The sequence below is a fragment of the Rousettus aegyptiacus genome, unplaced genomic scaffold (genome assembly GCF_014176215.1).
Source record: "Rousettus aegyptiacus isolate mRouAeg1 unplaced genomic scaffold, mRouAeg1.p scaffold_m13_p_16, whole genome shotgun sequence".
NCBI classification, from domain to species: domain Eukaryota; kingdom Metazoa; phylum Chordata; class Mammalia; order Chiroptera; family Pteropodidae; genus Rousettus; species Rousettus aegyptiacus.
In genome coordinates, this window is record NW_023416291.1 from 25029634 (window position 1) to 25050989 (window position 21356).

Here is a 21356-nt window from a genome sequence, read left to right on the forward strand (position 1 = left end):
AAGTAACACCAACCTTGGGTCCCTGGCTCCCGTTTTACAGCAACCTGTTGTATCCCTGCCGATGTCTAGGACATGGTCCCCTTTTAGTACTTTGTACTGCTGGTTAAACCCGCCCCAGGCCTAATGAGTGAATCTAGTTTAAGATAATATGCCTACTAAGTCAAGTCTCATGGATAAATCCCAAGATACCTCCAGAAATTATTAAAAAGCAGATTCAAAATACAAAGTACTATAGCTTTCTAAAACTTTAATGACCTCTTCTTCAGCTAATATTGTAAAGGCTATTTATCGTGTTTCTCTCTGAATTTTGAAATTGTTTTAGTTCTGTCCAATGTTGACCTCCAGTATCCCCATAAGACATACCTTACTGTGTGCAGAAGAAACACTAATTAGAGACCCTTTAAGTGACAAATGAGACACTGCAGTAAGTAAAGTAGCACTTTGGCTTACGCTGAACTCCATACCTGCGCGCATAGCCTCTTTTTGAATGCTTTCATAGTCATGCCAGTCTTTTCTTCTCAAACCATCTGTCCATGCATAGAATTGCCCATCTCCCAGGCCCAGTGGAAATGTCTGTGGAAAAGGAAAGTATTCAGAGCATAAAAAGGAGGTATTTCCTTTTGCATGGTAGGTAAACACAGCCAGGCACATAATTGGCAATCAAAGAATATTTGTTAAATAAATGATTCTTCCAACTATACTGAAAAGAAAGCTATTGCTAGTGACCAGACTAATATACACTTGAAAAACTTTTTTCTCAGCTTTTAAAATAAGAGCATGTGTTACCCACAATCCCTACCACTTCCTATTGTATTTTATTTGGGGACGGTAATAATTCAGTATATCACCTCCCAAAGTTTAAATACTCGTAATGCTACCAACTTTGATATTAAATGGAATTAATTTTGTTTGCGATTTGTAAAGTTTCGTTAATTTTGATCGAGTATATTTGAATGGCCCGATAATAACATTAGCAACCATTCATTGAATGCTCACTATGTGCCAGGTACTACGTTAAATACTCTGTATATAAAAGATTGTTCAATTTTTATGATAGTCTTCGGTTGTAAACTTCCATTTTTCTGCCAATTAAACTAAGGCCCGGAGAATTAAAATAATGAATTAAACCACAGTGGCAAAGTCAAGTCTTGGACCCATTCTATTAAGACCAAAATTATAGTTTTAAAAACTAGTAAATACTGTCTTCAATCTAAATTTTTGTTAAAGTATGGTACCTGGTTATGCTTACAGTTGAAACTATCACCCATTCAACAACTGTAGTCACAACATATGTTTTACGCTTTGGTAAAACCCAGTATATTCTAATGTCAACTTGAAAATTTCTTCTGTGTACATTGCTGAAGCTACTTTTTTTCAAAGTATTTATTTTTGATAATAAAAAATGGTTTAAATGAAATTTATTTTCACAATCTTAATGGTCAAGAAAATGTAAAATAAATTTTTTCATATTCACATATTATTTTTTTATTTGGTTCATTTCTGCAAATAAATAATACAGCTATAGAATAAGGTAAAAACCCATTTTTTAAAGTTTTAATTTAGGTAAAACAAAAGATAAATAATTTCAGTGAGGAAATTTTATTCTGTGAGCCCTTCCAAAGCAAATGAAATACCATATTTGTTAGTTTGAAATAGCACAACTATTGTGCTTATAAAAAATTACCTTCGGTCCATATGTATAGCTTTTAAAGGATCTACTTATTTTGAAAGAATGAAGATGGAATTGTTATTTAAAAAAAAAAAAGTCATTAAAATCACGGGAGAGATTTTCCAAAACAGGTGACTATTGCCTATATATTTGAAGGAATTTCTTTATAACAGTAATGTGTTCAGAAAAAAGAACAAAGAAATAAATATTCACGGATGATGATGAGTTTATACAATATTAAGAATAATAAAGATAAAATTTAAAAGGAAGATAAGAAAGAAAAACTATGGAAAAATAACAGAAAAGAATAAAGTAAAAATAGAAGAAAATAGGAGAAACAATTTTGAGAGTATAATAGCAAACATTAGATGAATGAATATGCATACTTTCTAATTGATAATGATTCTATAATTAGAAATTTTACCAAAATTCAGTTATATGAAGTTTTAAATAGTCAAATAACTTTAAAATGTAAAACCTGTTTTGTCTCAGGCATGCATTTGTAACAATAAGTACTGAGCAGTAACAAAAATCTCTTTCACTGATTTAGATAATATCAATTTATAAACATCACTTTTAGATTAAAATAATTTAAAAATAAGTTTTGACATGAAACATGGAGATATTGTTGTGTAAATTCCAAATAATTAAGCTCTCTCTGGTTACCTAGTGGTTCGCAAACTGATCCGACACACAGAGGGCAGGGAGAGACCAAAGAAACACACAGATCACTCTAGATTGGTAGGTGGCACGTTTAATAAACAAAAGAACTTGAACACAAAGCTTATCTTGTTAGGTCATGAGGCAAGTAGATCTCCATACCCACCTGCCAGAATCTTAAAAGTTTATGCAGAGGCCTTTACTGGGTTCAGTCACTATTCAGTCCAGATGGTCAAACAACACCTTACTTTCTCAAGGCAATGTCCTTGGAAACAGTTCCTAGTGTGGGAATGGTGAGTGGGGCATACAGTCCAAGGTCAAGGGGAGGGAGTGAGGAGCCTCTGATTGTCTGGAGTCCGACCAGAGGTCACATCCTCTTGATGACTTCCTCCAACACTTTGCCCCTCCACCAGCTCTTACAAACCTACAAATTCCCACACCCCATCCTCCTCAACACACCCTGCATAATCAGCAAGGGGTTTTATTCACATGGAGGTGGCTCTTTGGTGGCTATCTGACTGCGATTTAGGCGCATGTAAGAGAAACACAGATTAAGATAATGATTCTCAAATTAAGTAACATTTTTGTCTACCAGGAACCCCATGATCCAAATAATTGATTTACAAAGTGTCCTAGGCTGAGTGTCAGTTCAGTCAGGGCATTTACTTATATCTTCATGTTGATTAATAAAGATGACACATTAGCAGACTCTTTAGGTACGGAGATAAAAGATTCTTTTTAGATAATGGCACAGGTGCTTTCTTTCGAGATAGTAGTTATGTCTGTGGACATTCTATTTTAGAGGACAGCTTTCTCATTAAGGACATTTCAGAGTTCAGTAAAGTCAAGCTTTGCTGGCTATCATTCAAAGCTTGCTGGGTGAATTAAGTAAGGGCTTCTATATGTCTGATAGTGTCCTCCAGGCAATGGAGGTGACAAAGATGTCGGCCAAATGATTGCACTGGTGAGAAACCAAATGTGCCCACCTGGCCTTGAAGAAAGGGGGTTCGGGGCTTTTAGGAGCTTGACTTGGTTGTGCACACCACCATGTTGGATGAGGAGGCAGCACTGTCAAGCGTGAAGAGATGCATTGTGGGTAGGACATGCCAGACCAGGACTCCCACATTCTCCTTTCTCTCAATGGCATGTGTTCCATTTCCAGTCAAATGCATTGTAATATGTCTGGTTTGCAGCAGAACAATAGGGTCCTACTGGAGATTGAGTAGTTCCCTCTTACCCAGGGGTACAAAGTAACTCGCCCATCCCTGTGGGGTGTCTCAGTGCAAATTCCAGTAGACAATGTCTTTCCCAGGCACAACAGGACTCGGTGCTCTCAGCAACATGGAACATTGCTCAATGATGAAGTCTTCTTTGACTTCTATACTTCCCAGGTCTTGGGTGTATTGACAGGGTCCTCAGTCTGGCATACGGGGCAACCAGCCCTACTGGCTGGTTATTCTAATGTTTTAAAGCCTGGGATAGTACTTTAGTCCAGCCAACCAAAGGATTTTGCCTTGAAAGTAATTCAATCTGCTGTTTTAATATTCCATTTTTCCTTTCTACCAAACCTGCTGCTTGCAGGTTATAGGGGAGATAAGACCTCTATTCAAAGTCAGGTTCTTTTACCCAGTCTTGCACATCACGACCTTTGAAATGTGATCCTCAACCACTGTCTATTTGATGAAAGCATGTACCCATACATGGTACTCAGCTTTCTGACCCTTACTGGTGGCAGCCTGGTTTGCATAACCACAGGGAAAGCTCGTGTTAGGCCAGTGTCCTCACAAACAGAGGCATATTTAGAACCCTCACTCAGAAGGAGGGGGACAATATAATCATTTGCCAACCTGTTGAGAACTTTAGTGAATGGCCCCGGACACCTTTGGCAGTTGCCTCGCGCATTGTTTAGAAAACATAAAACACACCATTAGTGCATTAACCTCATCACCATTTCAAGGGCCATGTAGCATCCGTGGCAATGTGCCATCCCACCTGGGCACTGCTAAGCACCCACTCTGCTGTATCTACTGAAGGGTCAGTAGCTAGGGCTCATGCAAGAGCTAAGACTTTAGCTTTCCAATCACAAGGCAATGTCAGCGTCTTATAAGCCTGGACTTGAAAGACAGTGAGAACTGCTACGGGCACTTTCAAGGCAATCCCCAAAGTCTTTCCACATATCCTGATTCTGCAAGGCTTATTCATAATCATCTACCCCTCGGCTTCCCATTGTCCAAGCAAGAGGATTCATCCCTTTAGAACAGCCTGACTGTCAGTACAAAGGGAGTGATCACCAGCCAAACCACTCTGAGTTCAACCCACTGGAAGCTGCAGGTGATTCCTGTTTATATCCCAGTGATGTCAGTGTTGAGCTGAATAGCGACTGCAGTTCATGTGGGCAGGCTGCCCTGACTACAGCCATCTTAGTTTGCAGTAGTACAACTACTGTGCTTTTAAAAATTATATATAAGGCTGCCTCCATAGCTTGTTTCGAAAGAATGAAAATGGAGCTAATATCAGTGAGAATGTCCCCCACTTCCTCTCTACAGGCTGCAGGGACAGCCACAAGACAGCATTTGGGGGACCTAAATACCCCACAGGGCCTAGAATCTGGAAACAGTGGGCTGGCAGACGGTGTTTCTTTGCTGCAAACAGGCATGCCACTTAGGCAACATGGGATTTTGAGCCATGGCAATGGTGGGTCGATGGAACCTATTCTCAACCCACCCCTAACAGGAAGGCAAGTTCTTTCCATGATATGCTGTGCCTCCGGGAGAATCTCTACCTAGAGGAGCAGTGTGTACACTGCTAGGAGCTGTTGCTCCTGAGAGTCTGTTGGGTTTCTACTTTCTTCCAAAGCTGGGAATAAAATCCTAGGGGCACTCTCTCCTTCTGTTGTCTCTACCACAGTGCCCAACTCATACTTAATGAAATCAAAGGTCATCTAATTCAGATGGTAGCCCTGCTTGGGAGGTGCCCAGAGCTTTAATCTGTTTCACTAGTATCTTTGTCTTCTCAAAGGTGGCTTGCTGCTCTGATCACCAGTCCTGCTTGTACCTTTTCTTTACCAGGTGGTATAAGGGATGGAGGCACTGTACCTGACGGGGAATAAAAGTCTTCCAAAACCCCAAAGTCCCAACAGAGATTTGTACTTCTTTTACATTCTTAGGTGTTGCATATGTTTGCAACTTATCTTGGGCTTCTTGGACAACTTGGGTCCTATTCAACCAAAACACTCTCAAAAGCTTGATAGCAGTGCCTGGGCTTCAAATTTTCTGTGGGTTCACGCCTATCTTTTGCCTCGCAGATGTTCCAGCAAAGCCTGCAGGGTCCTGCGGCAGATGCAAACCCTCACATGTTAATATCGTGTCATCAACGTAATGGACTCATGTATATTCCAGGGACAGGTCAGGGTGTAAGGAGCCTCTGACTGCCTGAGTCCAGCTCACAGGTCAACCAGAGGTCATGTCCTCCCGATGACCTCCTCCAACATTAGTAGCACATTCTATTTTCCTTATTTTGGTAAGTTTCTTTTAGAGAATTCGTAGCAACTTTTAATATATAGCAGACTGCACAAGAGTTAATCTTCACTTTCTCCAGAAACCCTATGAAAATTACACTAAAGCATCAGATGAATCAAGAAAGCAGGCAGTTGAACTGATATAAACTTTTGTAAATGGCTGAGAATTGGCTGAGAATGGCTGGGTGAAAACACACTTTTTAATGCTATTGAACTTTAAAATTACTTAAAATTGGAGGCATCAGGTATTCCTGAAGGTAGCGTTAAAGGTGAAAACAAAAAGACTGACTTTTTTTTTTTATATGGGGCAGTTAATAATCTCCTGGGTTCTTTACTCAATTCCCATCACCAGATGATTTCTATAGCTCATCCACTGTGCTCCCTGCCTCTAGAGGACTGGAGTTTAAATGAGAGAAGTATGTTTTCAGGCTACTAAAAACAGGTAAAAACAAAGATGTCAAGCTGTAGCAAAAATTAGAATTACACATGAGTTTATATACCAAGTATTATTAACCAAAGCTATTTTCCCTCACGAGGCCACCAGAAAGCTGCTGGCCTATGATACACCCCTTATACCTTAGACAAAAGATAGATGAATTTCTGTCTGAAGAATTAGAATAAATAAGAAATATACGGGAACTGACTCCAAGGTTCACACCAGTAACTGCGTGGGAAGTCCACCTCTACACATAGAACTTCAGAGCAGTAATTTCATTACTTCACTCAGTAAGTATGATCAAGTAGCCAAGGGTTGTAAGACATTTGAGAGAGTTTTTAACATAAAATTCAGAGGCCAAAAAAAAAAAAGTTACAATAAATTTGAAGAGAACAGAGGCAATGTAAGGCTCACAAGAAAACTTCCTTCAAGCTTTTAGTCAAGATGGTGGGGTAAGGTTAATGCTACGCTCGTCTCTCCCATGACCTTGTCAAAATTGCAACTAAACTACAGAACAACCATCAGCGAGAATAGTCGGAATTCTAGCTACTAAAGATATACAGAAGAAGCCACTGACATGCCAACAGCAATCAAGGCTCAACTATGACAGGAGGGCACGTACAACCCATACAAGGGTCACACCTAGAGCACCCAGCTTAGGTGACCAGGGAGTCTGTGCCACTCAACCCCACAGGATACCTACTACATAAGGCCATTCTACCAATTATTAGGTAGAGACATAGTAGCTCTACTTAATACATAGAAACAAACACAGGGAGGGAGTCAAAATGAGGAGACAAAGAAACATGTCCCAAATGAAAGGACAGAACAAAGCTACAGAAAAAGAATTAAAAAAAAAAAATGGAGATGAGCAATCTACCAGATGCGGAGTTCAAATGAATGGCTATAAGGATGTGCAATAATTTCAGTGAGAACAAAGACAAAGAAAACATAAAAATGGGGATAAAAAATATAAAAAAGGACTAGCCAGAAATAAAGAATACAATATCACTTTAGATTGAAAGGCGTATACAGACTGAAATCAAAGAAATGGAAAAAGATATTGCATAAAAATAGAAAAAAAAAAAGCTGGGATAGCGATACTTATCCCAGACAGAATAGACTTTAGAACAAAAGTTACAACAGGAGACAAAGAAGGATCCAGTAATTCCACTTCTGGGTATTTATTCAAAAAAACCCAAAACACTAATTTGAAAAGGTATACATCCATAGGTTCATTGCAGCAGTATTTACAATAGCCAAGATATGGAAGCAACCTAAGTGTATATCAATGAATGAATGGATAAAGATGAAGTGGCACATATATACAATGGAATATTACTCAGCCATAAAAAATAATAAAATCTTGCCATCTGCAGCAACATGGAGGGACCCAGAGTATTATGCTAAGTGAAAGTCAGACAGAGAAAGACAAATACCATATGATTTCACTTCCATGTGGAATCTAAACAAAATAAACAAACAAAACAGAAATAAATTCATAGATACAAAGAATATTTTGATGGTTGCCAGATTGGCGGGAAGTTGGAGGAATGGGTAAAAAAGGGGAAAGAATTAAGAAGAATAAACTGGTAGTTATAAAATAGTCATGTGGATGTAATATATGGCATAGGGAATATAGTTAATATTATTGTAATAATTATGTATGGTATCAAATGGGAACTAGATTTGTCAAGATAATCACTTGATAAATCATATAAATGTCTAATAAATAAATATGTTGTGCTCTTAAAACTAATATAGTATTGTATGTCAACTATAATCGAAAAATTTTTTAAAAATCTATTAAATAAAGAAAACTTTCTTCCGAGATTTAAACTTATTTTCTCAAAAGAACTTAAAAGAAAAAAGTTCATTTATAGAAACAAAAATTTATAAAGAAACATTTAAAGAACAGAGAAAAAGCTCTTGGAAAGTAAAATTGGGATGTCAGGCATAGAATAATTAAGAGAAAATGAAGGTCAAAGGAACCCTAGTATAAATAGAACAAAGGGAAAAAAAGAGAGTCAGAGGTAAAATGATATAACATTGAAGGGAGGTAATGAATGAGACGGCCTAAAAGTCACCTAGTCCTTAACGCACAAGGGGAACACAAATCAGCTCCAGAAAGGATGTCTCTGTGAAGAAAAATAAAAAACAGGAAAACAAACTTATTTTTGTCTATTAAAAAAACATATTGAAAGGAGAGTTATAATTCTTCCAAAGAGATTAAGATGAATCAGTGCTGCATATATAAAAATTTAAGCAAATGTGAAGTGGGACAATTCATAAGACTTGAGAAAAAAATGAAAGAAAGTGTAAGTACAGCACACTATTTGATTGAGATATGAATACTCTTATCTAAATATTAGTTTAATGAAAATTGGTGCCATAACTATATTGAAGGCTGAGAGAAAGAATGGAATAAGATTATTAAATACACACTTTATATAATAGGAAAAAGAATAGATAAAACCAAAATGGAAAAAAAAAATAGAGAATAGTAATACATACATGCTACCTACAAATATGGGATTCCATAACAGAATAAAAGTAAAAAATTGGCATGCTTGTGTCTGGATATCAGAAATTGCAAGTAGTATAACATGGGCCAAGTGATTGCTGGTTATCATCTGAAACTGTTAAGGCAGACCATCTGAAACTGTACTTCAATAAAGCCTACCTGAGGATTTACTACATTAATACCTCTTCTTATGTATGTCAGTACTACTCACAGACCAGGAGCCTCAGCATTGCCTGGAAATTTGTTAGAAATATAATTCCTTGGTCTTAACTCATACCTGTTAAATCAGTAACTTTGAAAAAAAAAAAGACATAGAAATTTGTTTTAACAAGTTCTCCAGGTGACTCTGAGGCTTACTAAAGTTTAAGAACCACTAAGTCATATGAATAGGAAAGTGACACTATTGTCACATTAATAAAACAGGTCAGACTCATCGGCAAAAAATGTGCCATGACCTACTGAAGAATCTTTTCACACTGAAGGCTGATGACCAATATAAAAATTAGGTTGTTTGCATTCTTTTTATCTGCTAGAAAGGTGAGTGAGTAAACGTAAATTAATCCCAGTCTGTTTGTATAGAACTACCTTGGTTCTGAAAGCTTAACCACTTAGTAAATGACTCATCAGTATTCTGACCTTTCCTTTCACATGAGCAATCTCCAGGGCTCAGATCCATTTGCTTCTCTCCTGGGTTATAACATGTGTCCTCTGTATGATTACAGTAGTACAGATCCATTATCTATGACCTTGTAAAAAGAGTATTGTACCTTCATGAGGCATATATTTCATAGCCATCATTAGGTTGGCCTTTTATTTGTAAGTACCCTTCCTATTTTTCATCTTGTAGACTTTTTATTCATTGTAATGTCACTACAAATAATTAACTTGAAAAAATATCAGGGATGGAAGAGACAGAATCCATTAAGTAGAAATCATATGTAAAAGCCAAATCCCAGAGCCCTTCAAAAAATAATATACTTGAGAATGGGTTATAAGGAAAAGTTTCCAAAGATAAAACATTCCTTGCAGACAATGTGTTTACCAGAGGTCTAACTCAAATATCTTCTGAGGTCAGAGATGTGACATAAATGGGTGAAAAACTAAGATATACCACTCTAGGAAGTGATAAACTCTTGGGCTACCTGATCACTCTGATTAACTTTTGAATAATGCTAAAACACCTCCTGGGAGCTGTCCGTCTGCAAACCCCTGGTGATTAAAAATACCTGCCCATTTAAATTAGAGCAGCTTTATTTATAACAGTCTTTAGTACAGATGCTGATGACATTGAAAAGATATGTTTGTGAATCTCTATGAAGGAAAAAAAAATCATGTGCATTCTAAAACCTATCTTAAGTTCTATAAATCAATAACTAACGGGTTTTTATACTCACAGTCAACCATGTACCTACTACTATATCCATTCCTTAAGAGACAATATGATTCAGTGAAAGCACTCTGGATCCAGGACTAGAAGACATAAATTAAGGTTTTAACCAAATGCGGGAAATATACATTTCTGCTAGGTTCCCTCAGTTAACTCATATATGAAGTTAAAGTAATAAAAATAACACCTACCATATCCACCTCACAAGGATTTTTGAGTAGTAAAATCAGATAAAGTATGTGAAAGCCTTTGGCTTATCATAAAGTGATATATAAATGCAGTTGTTTTCACCATTTCTGCTATTTTTACATATATTTGAGTTATTTTCATTGTCCTTGAAAAGTTATAACATAGTTGCAGAGACAAAACATATATATTAAACAAATAAATTATGTGATTCAACCTCTATGAGAGTTGATGTTAATAGGATATAGTAGTGATGAATTCTCATATTGGGTGTGATTAAGTTTCTTTTATACTGAAACCACTTGGGAGATGTTCTGAGCAAATAGAACACTACTGAAAAAGCAACATAATGGATAACTTTGGTGGAAAAAAGAAGGTGACTAACATTTATTCTTATATAATAAGAGCTAGATGATGAACGAGAATTCTGAAATGTTAAGGTTGCATAATGAATAGTCTTCAAGACCACATAACTATTAAGTAGCAAACTAGAATTTGAAATAAGTTGATCTGGCTTTAAATCTTACGAATTACTAAAAACAAACATGAAAACTTTTTATGATTCTTTCATTATTCATATTCAAACTCTATAAAGTCATATTTTTAAATGTTAGAGAAAGAAACCAAAGAGATAAGATGAAGCCAAAAAAAAAAAAAGAAAAAATCATACAGAGGACTTTAGACTCTATCCACTGATCAATAAGGAATCTCTACAGGCTCTCGAACTAGAAAGCAATATATTAAATGTCATGCAGAAGTTAGTTTTGCTGTCGCTGTTGTTGTTCTAACATCCTTTTCCTTCCTCTTTTGAATGCAACTATGGAGCACACGATGAGCCTAGAGAAAGCTAAAAAGAAGGTTCTGCGTTTGTATATTCCCAAAACATATTAATAATTTAATGTCAGAACGTTAAATCCCTTTTTTAGTGAATAGAATTGACTTGTTCTTTACGTTCTGCATAAATTCTCAGATATGACATTGCTAACAAAATAAAATAAAATAAAATAAAATAATAAATAAAATAAAATAAAATAAAATAAAATAAGCCCTGAGCTGGTATTGATCACTTAAACCTCCAGTCCATCCTCTTGACTTGTGAGCACGGTATCGGAAAAAGGTATCCGATATATGAAACAGGCAGGATGCTGCCATGAGGAGTTTGGCTCTCATTTTAAGATGTCAAAAAGTTTCAATGGAATCTGGGTTGCTATATAAACTATCTTGATTTTACCATTTGAAAAAATTCAAATATTTATAAAACATATTGTAGGATCATGTCTTTCGAATACCAAGGCTGAGGTCATCATTCCTAAACTGGAGCCCAGGCTTATGCCACAATCTCAATGATTCACTCAACCTGCCACAGATATTGATGGTTTTGTCTTTTGTCTGGTGTAAACTTGACTGAGATTACCAAAACCTTGAGTTTACAAATTTATCTCCTGTATTTGTCTTAGAATCTTGAGTCCTGAGAGCACAGAATGATTTTTCATATATCATTTTATTGAATCTCATATAGCATCTCCACAAGGTGGCTGTGTAGATCATTATAACTAGTTAAAGACCAACAGTGAGGCAGTATTGGTGAGGTCTGCAAAAGTGAGAATCAGAGGAAGACTCGGTTCTGGTATTAACTAGATGGTGCTTCGGTTTTTATTTCAAGTACCAAAAAGACAAAACAATTGACTGGACTGATGTTCAAAATCCCAGAAAAACAGATCATTTGTTTCTGACGACACAGTTATCTTGACCGCATACTTGCAGGATGAAATCTTGTCATATAGTGCTAGTTACTTTTATTATATATCTCTCTCTCTATGGGACTTATTTGCACACAAAAAAGGCTGCTATCATACTCATGTTATGACAATACCATTTTATTTTAAATGACCATATTCACGTAATACAAGGAACACACAATTTGAGAGTTCTATTGATAGTTTTTGCTTTCTGTTCCAATCTCTCTGAAACTATTTAAACACTATATGTTTGTATAGACAAAGGTCATATGACCCTCATTTTATGATTTCTGGGGTGTTTGTGAAGAATTTCTGAAGATTTCTTTCTGTTTACATCAGACACATGTCTGGGTGGCTGAAAAGAAAGAAAGAAAAAACACATTGTTTTAACTGTTTTTTTCTATATTGCTACTTCATAAATTTCTTTAACATTGTAACCAGAATTACTGTTAGTAAACAGAAACTTCTGTTAGTAAGTAATCAGCGAATTATTATCTTATGAATAAAGGACAACATTATTAAGAGTAAGTTTTAGTTAAATACAATTGACTAAAAGCACCTGGTAAAAAGCCACCCTGATATTAAATTGAGTTAAGAACTCAGCAGTAGCCATAATCCAGATGGCATACTATATTTTCACATAAGCATATGATGTAGGATAGTTATTGACCCTCAAAATTACTATAATTTTTACTTTTTTACATCACAATGGAAACTTGTTAACTCAGCAGGAAAGCCCTCTACATCCTTGATTACTATGCAGCAGCATACCTTGTAGAAATGTTCAGGAGATCAGCATGTTACAAAAATGACAAATTTTTTGTATTGTGTTCCCATCTTATTCTCTTTGTGACTCCTAAATGGAAAAATCCAAAACAATAAAGAAAAGTTAGTATAGAAATAGATAGCATTTTTGTGAAAATTTAAAAGCTAAGAAAGATCATGTCAAAAAAAATCATATTATATTAACCTTCAAGAATCACTGGGCCCTCTCGAGATGAAGAATCCAGACTCTTGCAGTGCTCTGGGTGTAATAGGATTGGGTTTCCTGACCCCCCCTGAAACTTTCTTCAGAAGGACATCAATATGGTGCCTCTAGAATTCCACCCTATCAATTCTTCAAGGAAAAAAACATAGCATCCTCAGTCATTCTCCAGAATCAATATTATCTTAAAATGTGGTCCTATTTTCTTATTAATCTGAGCTCACTGTGCTATGTCTAACGGAAAACATATAACACAGAAAGATGAAATGAAGATCTGAGAGAAAAAGCAAAGATGTCATATGTACGATAGTGACAAAGAAACCAAACCGAGTGTCAGTTCTTTCTCCAAGTTGTATGTCATCCAGGTGCTTTTATGTATCTATGAACAAAATAAATAATATAATAGCTCTAGACCCAGGATTATAGCTGAGGATATAAAATTAGTTTATGATTAAAAAATGATTAGAGTAAAGCATGGCTTAGTTATAGGTTTCAAACTCCTAAAACATCACAGTAGAGCATATGCTCAGTTTGGTTATAATTATTATCATTTTCACAATAACTACAATCATCGTTGCATCGGCCATATGCATACAAATGCAGATGAGACCTTAATATTACCTTTGATGAGACTTTTCTACTTTTAGTATTGTTAGAATTTTAAATGGCTTTAAAATTTACATTTTTTATCTGCAGGAAATTGTCCTAAAGAGTGAAAGACAATTGAAAATGCAAACTTCATACTTGGAAGGCTGAAAGGAAATGCTTTTTAGCTTGCCTTTCTTAATAGCTGAATTTGTTTTAAGCTAATTCAATCTTCAGAAAAATTTAGTGAAAAGGTAACAGAGTCAATGTAACTCATCAGAAATTTAACAAATATTTATTTTCGGGAGTATCATAACTTAAGCAAATTCATGTAAAATGGATCCCTGGTAATTCAGATATATTGCTTAGAGATAGAGAGCAGGGGGTATTTATACCATGTTTCCCTTCTCCTATCAATATTTTAATTCTGCTATTACTTTATTTGATTCATCATTCAACTGATCTGCCACCAGGTATTTATTGAATGCCTGCTCTTATACTAGAATTATAACTGACAGGCAGACAAATTTGAAGCCCTCAGGGACTTTATATTCTAGAAGAAAGAGACATCCATTCACTGAATCAATATTAATTGAGCACCTACTATGTGCCTGGCACTGTTCTAGGTACTTGGGATTTATCAGTGAATAATACAGAGAAAGATTCATGCCCTTGAGGAGCTTACATTTTAGAAATGTGAAATTACAAATATGCAATAAACAAGTAAACTATATAATATTACCTTCAATCGGATCCTTTTACTTTATTATTTTAGGTATTGTGGTGGGGGGAAAGTGGGGCAGAGGTGAGTTGAATTTGAAACACACTGAATTTAAGTTTCCTAAGACCTAGAAGAAGGGCCTACTAAGTTACTAAATTTACTGGATGAATGAGCAATAACACCTTTCCCACTAAAAACTTAAAAAAATTTTAAAAAATTACTTACACAAAGTTTTTTATCTGAACACGAAGACCTGTTCTTATGCGAGCAAACAAATATCTTTTCAGGCAGAGGTGCCAATGTTTTTGACAATCCAAACCAGGCCGCTTTTAATAGTATTGATTATCTAGCATAAATATAATTTGTCTACAGTGTTCGTGGGGAGGAGGCACATCTCCACTCCTTTAAATACAAAATGATAAAATGTCAACACTTGACAAGTGGGAGAGAAAGCACTTAAATTCTAAATCTTAAAAGGGTCTTAGACCATGACTTTCACAGCTAATTATTTCAAACTCCAGCAAAGATGTTTTCTAAGCTCCTAATTTAGAGTATCTTGTTCAACAAATTATAGACATAAAAGACAAAAGATCATTGTGTTTTCCTGGTATTTACTCTGTACTTCGAAAATAATTTACTTACGGGAAAGTAACTTTGATTATTATAATTATAGCTAACGGTCCAAAAGTATTTAAAATTAGAACTAAGTTTAAAACACTATAGTTTATAGAACATAGATATGAGATTGAATAGCATATTATTAATGTCAAAAAAGAATTCTCTGCATTTGGTTGTGACATGAAACAAATAAAGATCTATGTAGTATTTATCGTTTCTATGTTGAGGATGTCAACTGCACAACAATGCAATTTATTCTACTTTACTGCCTTTGGTATCTTGAAAAGTATCAATGAATGAGATATTTCATATTAATAATAAACAGAAATGTCGAGGTGTAAAGATACAACAAAATATTTTACTTTTATAATCGGAGTTACTCTTTTATCTACATGCTTTAAGGACAGGTGTCCATGACATACTTGTATAATCTGAGATGTTATTTCAGATTGCATAGTGATCTAATTTATACATTTGACTTTGCCTAAACTCGAATAGATATGTTTCTACCGTCCCAAATATTTGAAATGGATAGGAAATTTCTTATTCTTTAGAGCAGCAAAATAATTAGTGGTTAAGAGTACAAATATTAATGTCTCACTTTCTTAATCTATAAAATAGGAATAATAGAATTTATCTCACATAGTTTTAAGATGAGAATAGGATTTACCTGTAAAACATCCATTATAGTACTTAGTGCACAGTGAATGTACATTAATACACACACATATATATTCAACTGATCGAGAATTTAACTATATTTTCAATTTTAATACAACCTAACAATCACAGATTTTAAAGCTAATACCTTGCGAAACATAAATATTTTATAGAAGAGCAATTTCTGTAAAAAAAAAAAAAAAGTAACCATATAGACCTAAGAGAATAAATCATTTCAGAGTCTTGAATATTCTGGCTTTCCAATTGCTATGAGCATTCAGACTTTTGAAGTTTTTCTAATATAACTATTTTAGAAATGTGTTGTAAAAAAAGGACCATAAATAATTTGTTTTCACCTTCAGTCTATAAAGTTTCAGTTGTCAGTTTTGCCTTTACAGCAAAAATAAAGGTGACCAGAGTGAAAATCCACCACTTTTCTTGGATCCATCAAAGAACTGAGGTTGCATAGGAAACCATTAATCAGAAATCCAGAGAGTTCTCAGGGATGCCCAAAAGCAGAAGAGAGACCAAGATAGGAACATTAGAAAAACCTGGAAGTTTCTGCTATGTACAGCTATAGCAGACATTAAACACAGCTCAATTCCTAGTCAGATTATCACAAACCCTAAAGTAGAGGTCTGTTTATCACAGTTCTTATTACCTAATACATCATAACTAGCTTTCAACAACAAAAAATTACCTCATGCTTACATGCAATAAAATAACATAAAAAATAAAAAACAACAACAAAAAAGTCACTGTCATCTGGAAAGAGAAAGCAAACATGAAAACCGTATTCAGATATAACATATATTTTGGAATTTATCACATAAAATTATCATTTTAAGGGGGTCTAACAGAAAAGCTAGACAATAAGTCAGACTATATGGAAAATATAAGTAAAGCCAGGGAGAGGTTAAAAAGTAAAAAACAAAAACAAAAACAAAAAACAAAAAAAAACACTAATAGAACAAAAATTACCTCATTCAATTGAACTTCATCAATAGAATGAACACAGTCAAAAAAAGAATCAGTGGGCTTAACGGTAAACTAATATAAACTTCCCAAATTGAAATTCAAAAAGAAAAATCATTTAAAAAAAGAAAAAGTAAAGGAACTTACAAGAACTATGGGAGAATTTTTTAAAATTAATGATAGACATCAAACCAAAGATCTAAGAAGTACAGAGAATAATAAGCAGGAAAAACAGTAACAACAAAAATCTACATCTAGGTATATCATATTCAAACTTCAGAAAACCAAAGACAACAGAAAAATTTTGAAAGAAGCCAGAGCAAGAATGAAGGGTAATGGTTTGCATGCAATTCCAATATGTAGAAGTTTCCCCACACACCATCAAGCAATTATTTGACGCAATCTGAGTGTCTTGCAATTCAACTCAATTTTGATACTATCTACTTGGAAATAGCATCAGATTCCATAGGTTAAGTGCTTAATCCTACAAGACCGTCATTCATTTCAGATGCCAGTTGCAAGCCCAGGTGCTTGTGACTGACTGGTTATAACTCATATGTTCCCATAACCACCTCCTTGGGTTCAATTAACTTGCTAGAGTGGCTCAGAGAACTCATGAAATCCCTTTACTCATCAGTTTGCAAATTTATTACAAAAGATATTAAAGTATGTAAAACAACAGCCAGATGAAGAGATACATAGGGTGAGGTCCCAGACAAAGGAGCTTCTATTTTTGTGGAGTTTGGGAAGCTCGGCACAGTGGCAACTGAAGCATTCTGGTTCACTACCCTGGAAGCTTTTTGAATGTTTGGAGGCTTCATTACATCGGCAGGAGTGATTAAATCATGGGCGAGTGGTGATTGATTCAACCTCCAGCCCCTCCTTTCTGGCAAATCAGGGGTTGAGACTTAAATTTCTAACCCTCTACCCATGGCTGGTTCCACTGGCAACCAGCCCCCATCTTTAGAGGATTTCCACAAATCACCTCATTAATATCAACTGAGTGGTTGAAAGGGCCTAGTTATGAATAACAAGGTACTCCTTTTACCTTTATGGCTCTGATATAATTTTAGAAGCCGAGAATAAGAGATGAAATATAACAAAAGATGCTCTTATTGCTCTTATCACTCAGGAAGTTCCAAGGCGTTTAGGAGCTGTGAGCCAGAAACAATGGATGAAAACCAAATATATATATGAGAAATTTTATTTTTCAGAAATAAAGAAGAAATAATGACATTTCCAGATAAACAAAAACTGAGGGGATTCACTGCAAGCAGACCGGGCTAGCAAGAAATGTTAAAAGAAGTTCTTCAGAGAGAAAAAAGAAGTTCTTCAGAGAGAAGGAAAATGATATAGTTCAGAAACTTGGTTTTACATAAAGAAAGGAAGAACATCAGAGTAAGAATAAAACAGGGTAAAAAACCTCTACTTTTAAACATCCTTAATTAAGCTAAAATATAATGGTTTATTTAAAATAATAGTAATGTATTGGGTAAATATAGCATATAGTAAGTGAAACAAATAGCAGCAATATCATAAAGAGAAAGAAGGGAGAATTGGGAATAGTCTGTTATAAGGATCCTGCAGTACATGCAGAGCAGTATACTGTTACTTAAAGGTGGACAGACATTAAAAATTAATAATGCAAACTGTAGGACAACTAATAAAAATATAAAAAGAAATAGAATTCATACCTAAGAGATGAAACAAATGGAATCATATAAAATGATCCATTAAAACTATAGAAGATAGAAAGAGAAGGGAAAAAGGAACCTGACATTATCACAATAGATAGGAAACAGTTACGAACATGGTAAATGTTTCAACAATCACTTTAAATATGAATGGTCTGCATGCACCAATTAAATGACAGAGATTGTTAGACTAGGAAATCTCTGTACCTTCTTGTCAATTTTGCTGTGATCTAAAACTACTATAAAAGAATAAGGCCTGCGAATGAATGAATGAATAAATGCACAATTGAGTGAATAAATGCATGGGTAAATAAATCAATTAAACAAACAATAATCAACAGCAAATACCCATCATGGTCGGGATAGTTCAAAGGGACATGAGAACCAACTGAAAAAGACTTCTCAAACAGCCAAGCTGGAACAATTTGAACAACAAACTAAAGATAATAGTAGATTATAACACAATTTATTAAGCAAATGTTCATGAGACCATACTAATAAATGACTGAATAAATAAATAAGTAGGAAGAGAAAAATATTTTGTATAAAAGAATTTCAAATAGTTTATGTAGATATACCACCCTTTAGGTAGAATTTATTTACTCCTTAAGTGCTGGCATAGCAATTTTGTTCCAAAGAGTATGATATGAAATGAGGTGGAGAAACCTGACAAACAAGATCTTAGCCAGATGATCAAGATCAACATCAATATTGATAAATCATGATGCTATTACGTAATCTTGATATGATGTCATGAAAGTAGCACTTTACCGTAGTGGTCTTCCTCTCCCAAAATCCATAATCCCAGTCTGTTCTTGAGAAAAACAGTGTACAAATATCAACAGAGGGGTATTTTACAAACCAGTACTCCTCAGAACTGTCAAAGTCATCAATAACAAGGGAAATGTAAGAAAGCCAGAGGAGCCTAAGGTGACATGATGACTAAATGTAATGCTGTATTCTAGAACGCATGCAGCAACAGAAAAAAAGGCATTAGGTAAGAATTAAGGAAATATTAATACAGTATGGACTTTAGTTAATAACAATACATCGATATTGCTTCGTTAACTGTAACAAATGAATCCTGCTCACGTAAGATGTGAATAACAGGAGAAACTGCTCTGGGTTTATGAGAACTCCTTGCGATATTTCTGTAAATGTAAAACTGTTATAAAAATAAAGTTTATTTAAAAATAACCATAAGTTTCTTTAGCAATAATTTTGGAGTTTTAACAATATTTATACTTTTTAATATTATTGCATCTATCCATAAGCTTAGATCCAAACTTGTCTTTTCAGTTCACAGATCTGTGGTCAGTGTTTCACATCCTTTACTATGATGTATGTTTACATTATTAATACCTTTGAGGTAAATAATGGGGAAAGATGGCATTGGCTTTCCCTGTGTAGTACTAGTTTGTATTTAGAGGATGATAAAACTATTCATTTTAATTATTTTAATTTACTTACTTGTCTTGATAACATTTAAAATTCTAATGCACTAAGAAGTCTCTCTGCCAGCTTGACCAGGAAATATAAATCCATTCAGCAAAATGAATTTGTGGTAGGGCAAACGTAAATTTGAATAAAATGAAAATTAAGCTCTAACCTCAGTTCATTAAATCTATAAATAAGTAAATGAATCAGTCTTACTAATATAATTCCTTATTTTGATCCTGTTATTATGCCTATAAAAAAAGAGAGTGAAGTATGTTTATTTCGTTGAGTTACAATTATAGTCATCTATTAAAAGATTGAAGGTTGATGTCAGTTTGTCCTTGTTTTTCTTCATATGTATACACTTGTTATAAATCAATAAAATGTAGTATTAAAATGATAAAGACATTCTTTTTTAAATATTTAGTTTTCTAGGACTATTTCAGTTTTTAAACCAATGACCTTAGATCCTTCTTCCTTAGTAAAATAGTCAGAATGCATAATTTTTCAAATTTAATTTCTCTTAAATTACATCGCACTGATGCTTTGAGGGAGATGAATAAGATCAATCTCTCAATAGATTAATGTATCGCCTATATACACTGAGCTTATGGTAGACAGTTTTCAGAATGCTGCAATATCCCGTAGTTAACTTTGTGAGAAATTGCTTAGATCAGAATTTATTTGTGCAATTTTGCAACATATAAGATTATGAGATTATTTGTGAATTTTGAGATGTGTGTAAGAAAGTGAAATCACTTCAAAAACTTGAGAAAATATTCTCCTTTGTATTTAGACTTCATTGTAACAAGCCTTCTTATAGAATAGATAGTTGAATCAAAAAAAAAAGCAGAAAAAAAGAACTTGAATTTCTTCTAACTCTTCACATGTATTTTGAGCAATTATTTATGCTTGAAAAATCCTTTCTTTTCATGTCGTACTATAATTTTCATCTATATCTAAAAATACTAAATCTGTTCTTTCACATAACAACCCTCTAATTACTTAGAGGTAATGGTTCTTCTGTTTCTCATTCAAACATGATTATTAGAGATATCATCATCTTTCTCAGGCTCCCCATGTTAACAACCATCCTCATCTGTGATGTCCAGATAGTGTTCAACCAGGAAAAGGCAATTTTACTCTCTTGTTCTTGACCAATATTTCTACTAAAGTAGTCACCCAAAACACTCTATGTTCTCACCTATAAAATCTGTTTTGTTTTTAAATATATAATTCTGTTTTGTTGGTTTATAGGTGATATAATTCACAAAGCCTCCCAGCTTTGTGGAGTGTAAACAACAGAGAATCAAAATTTTCATTGTTTTTTTTTTTTAGAAAAATATTGAAAAATACAAATGTGAGAAGGCCCCTTCAGCAGGTTGAAATGATTTTGCTTCATCTAGTTATGCTTTAGAAACTTAGTATTTTTATTAATACCAGAGTTGTATATCAATTTTTTGCATCCTAAAAATTCTAGTTCTAATAATTGTTATTTAACATTTAAAGTGATAATTGATTCACAAAATTAATTAAAAGTGGAAAGAAAGGAAAAGAATATAA

General features: G+C 34.4%; 1 protein-coding gene across 3 annotated transcripts in view; it reads right to left on the minus strand.

The window, feature by feature from the left end:
* GALNTL6 (polypeptide N-acetylgalactosaminyltransferase like 6) overlaps positions 1–21356 on the minus strand; it is an 881484-nt gene that overhangs the window by 567805 nt on the left and 292323 nt on the right. For 2 of the 3 annotated variants that reach the window (XM_016148213.2, XM_016148211.2), the window contains one exon: positions 465–573. In XM_016148213.2, coding sequence (XP_016003699.1) covers positions 465–573 — 109 coding nt within the window. Of the gene's footprint in view, positions 1–464; positions 574–12889; positions 12975–21356 lie in introns of all 3 variants that reach the window. The other variant, XM_016148214.2, reaches the window with a different exon arrangement.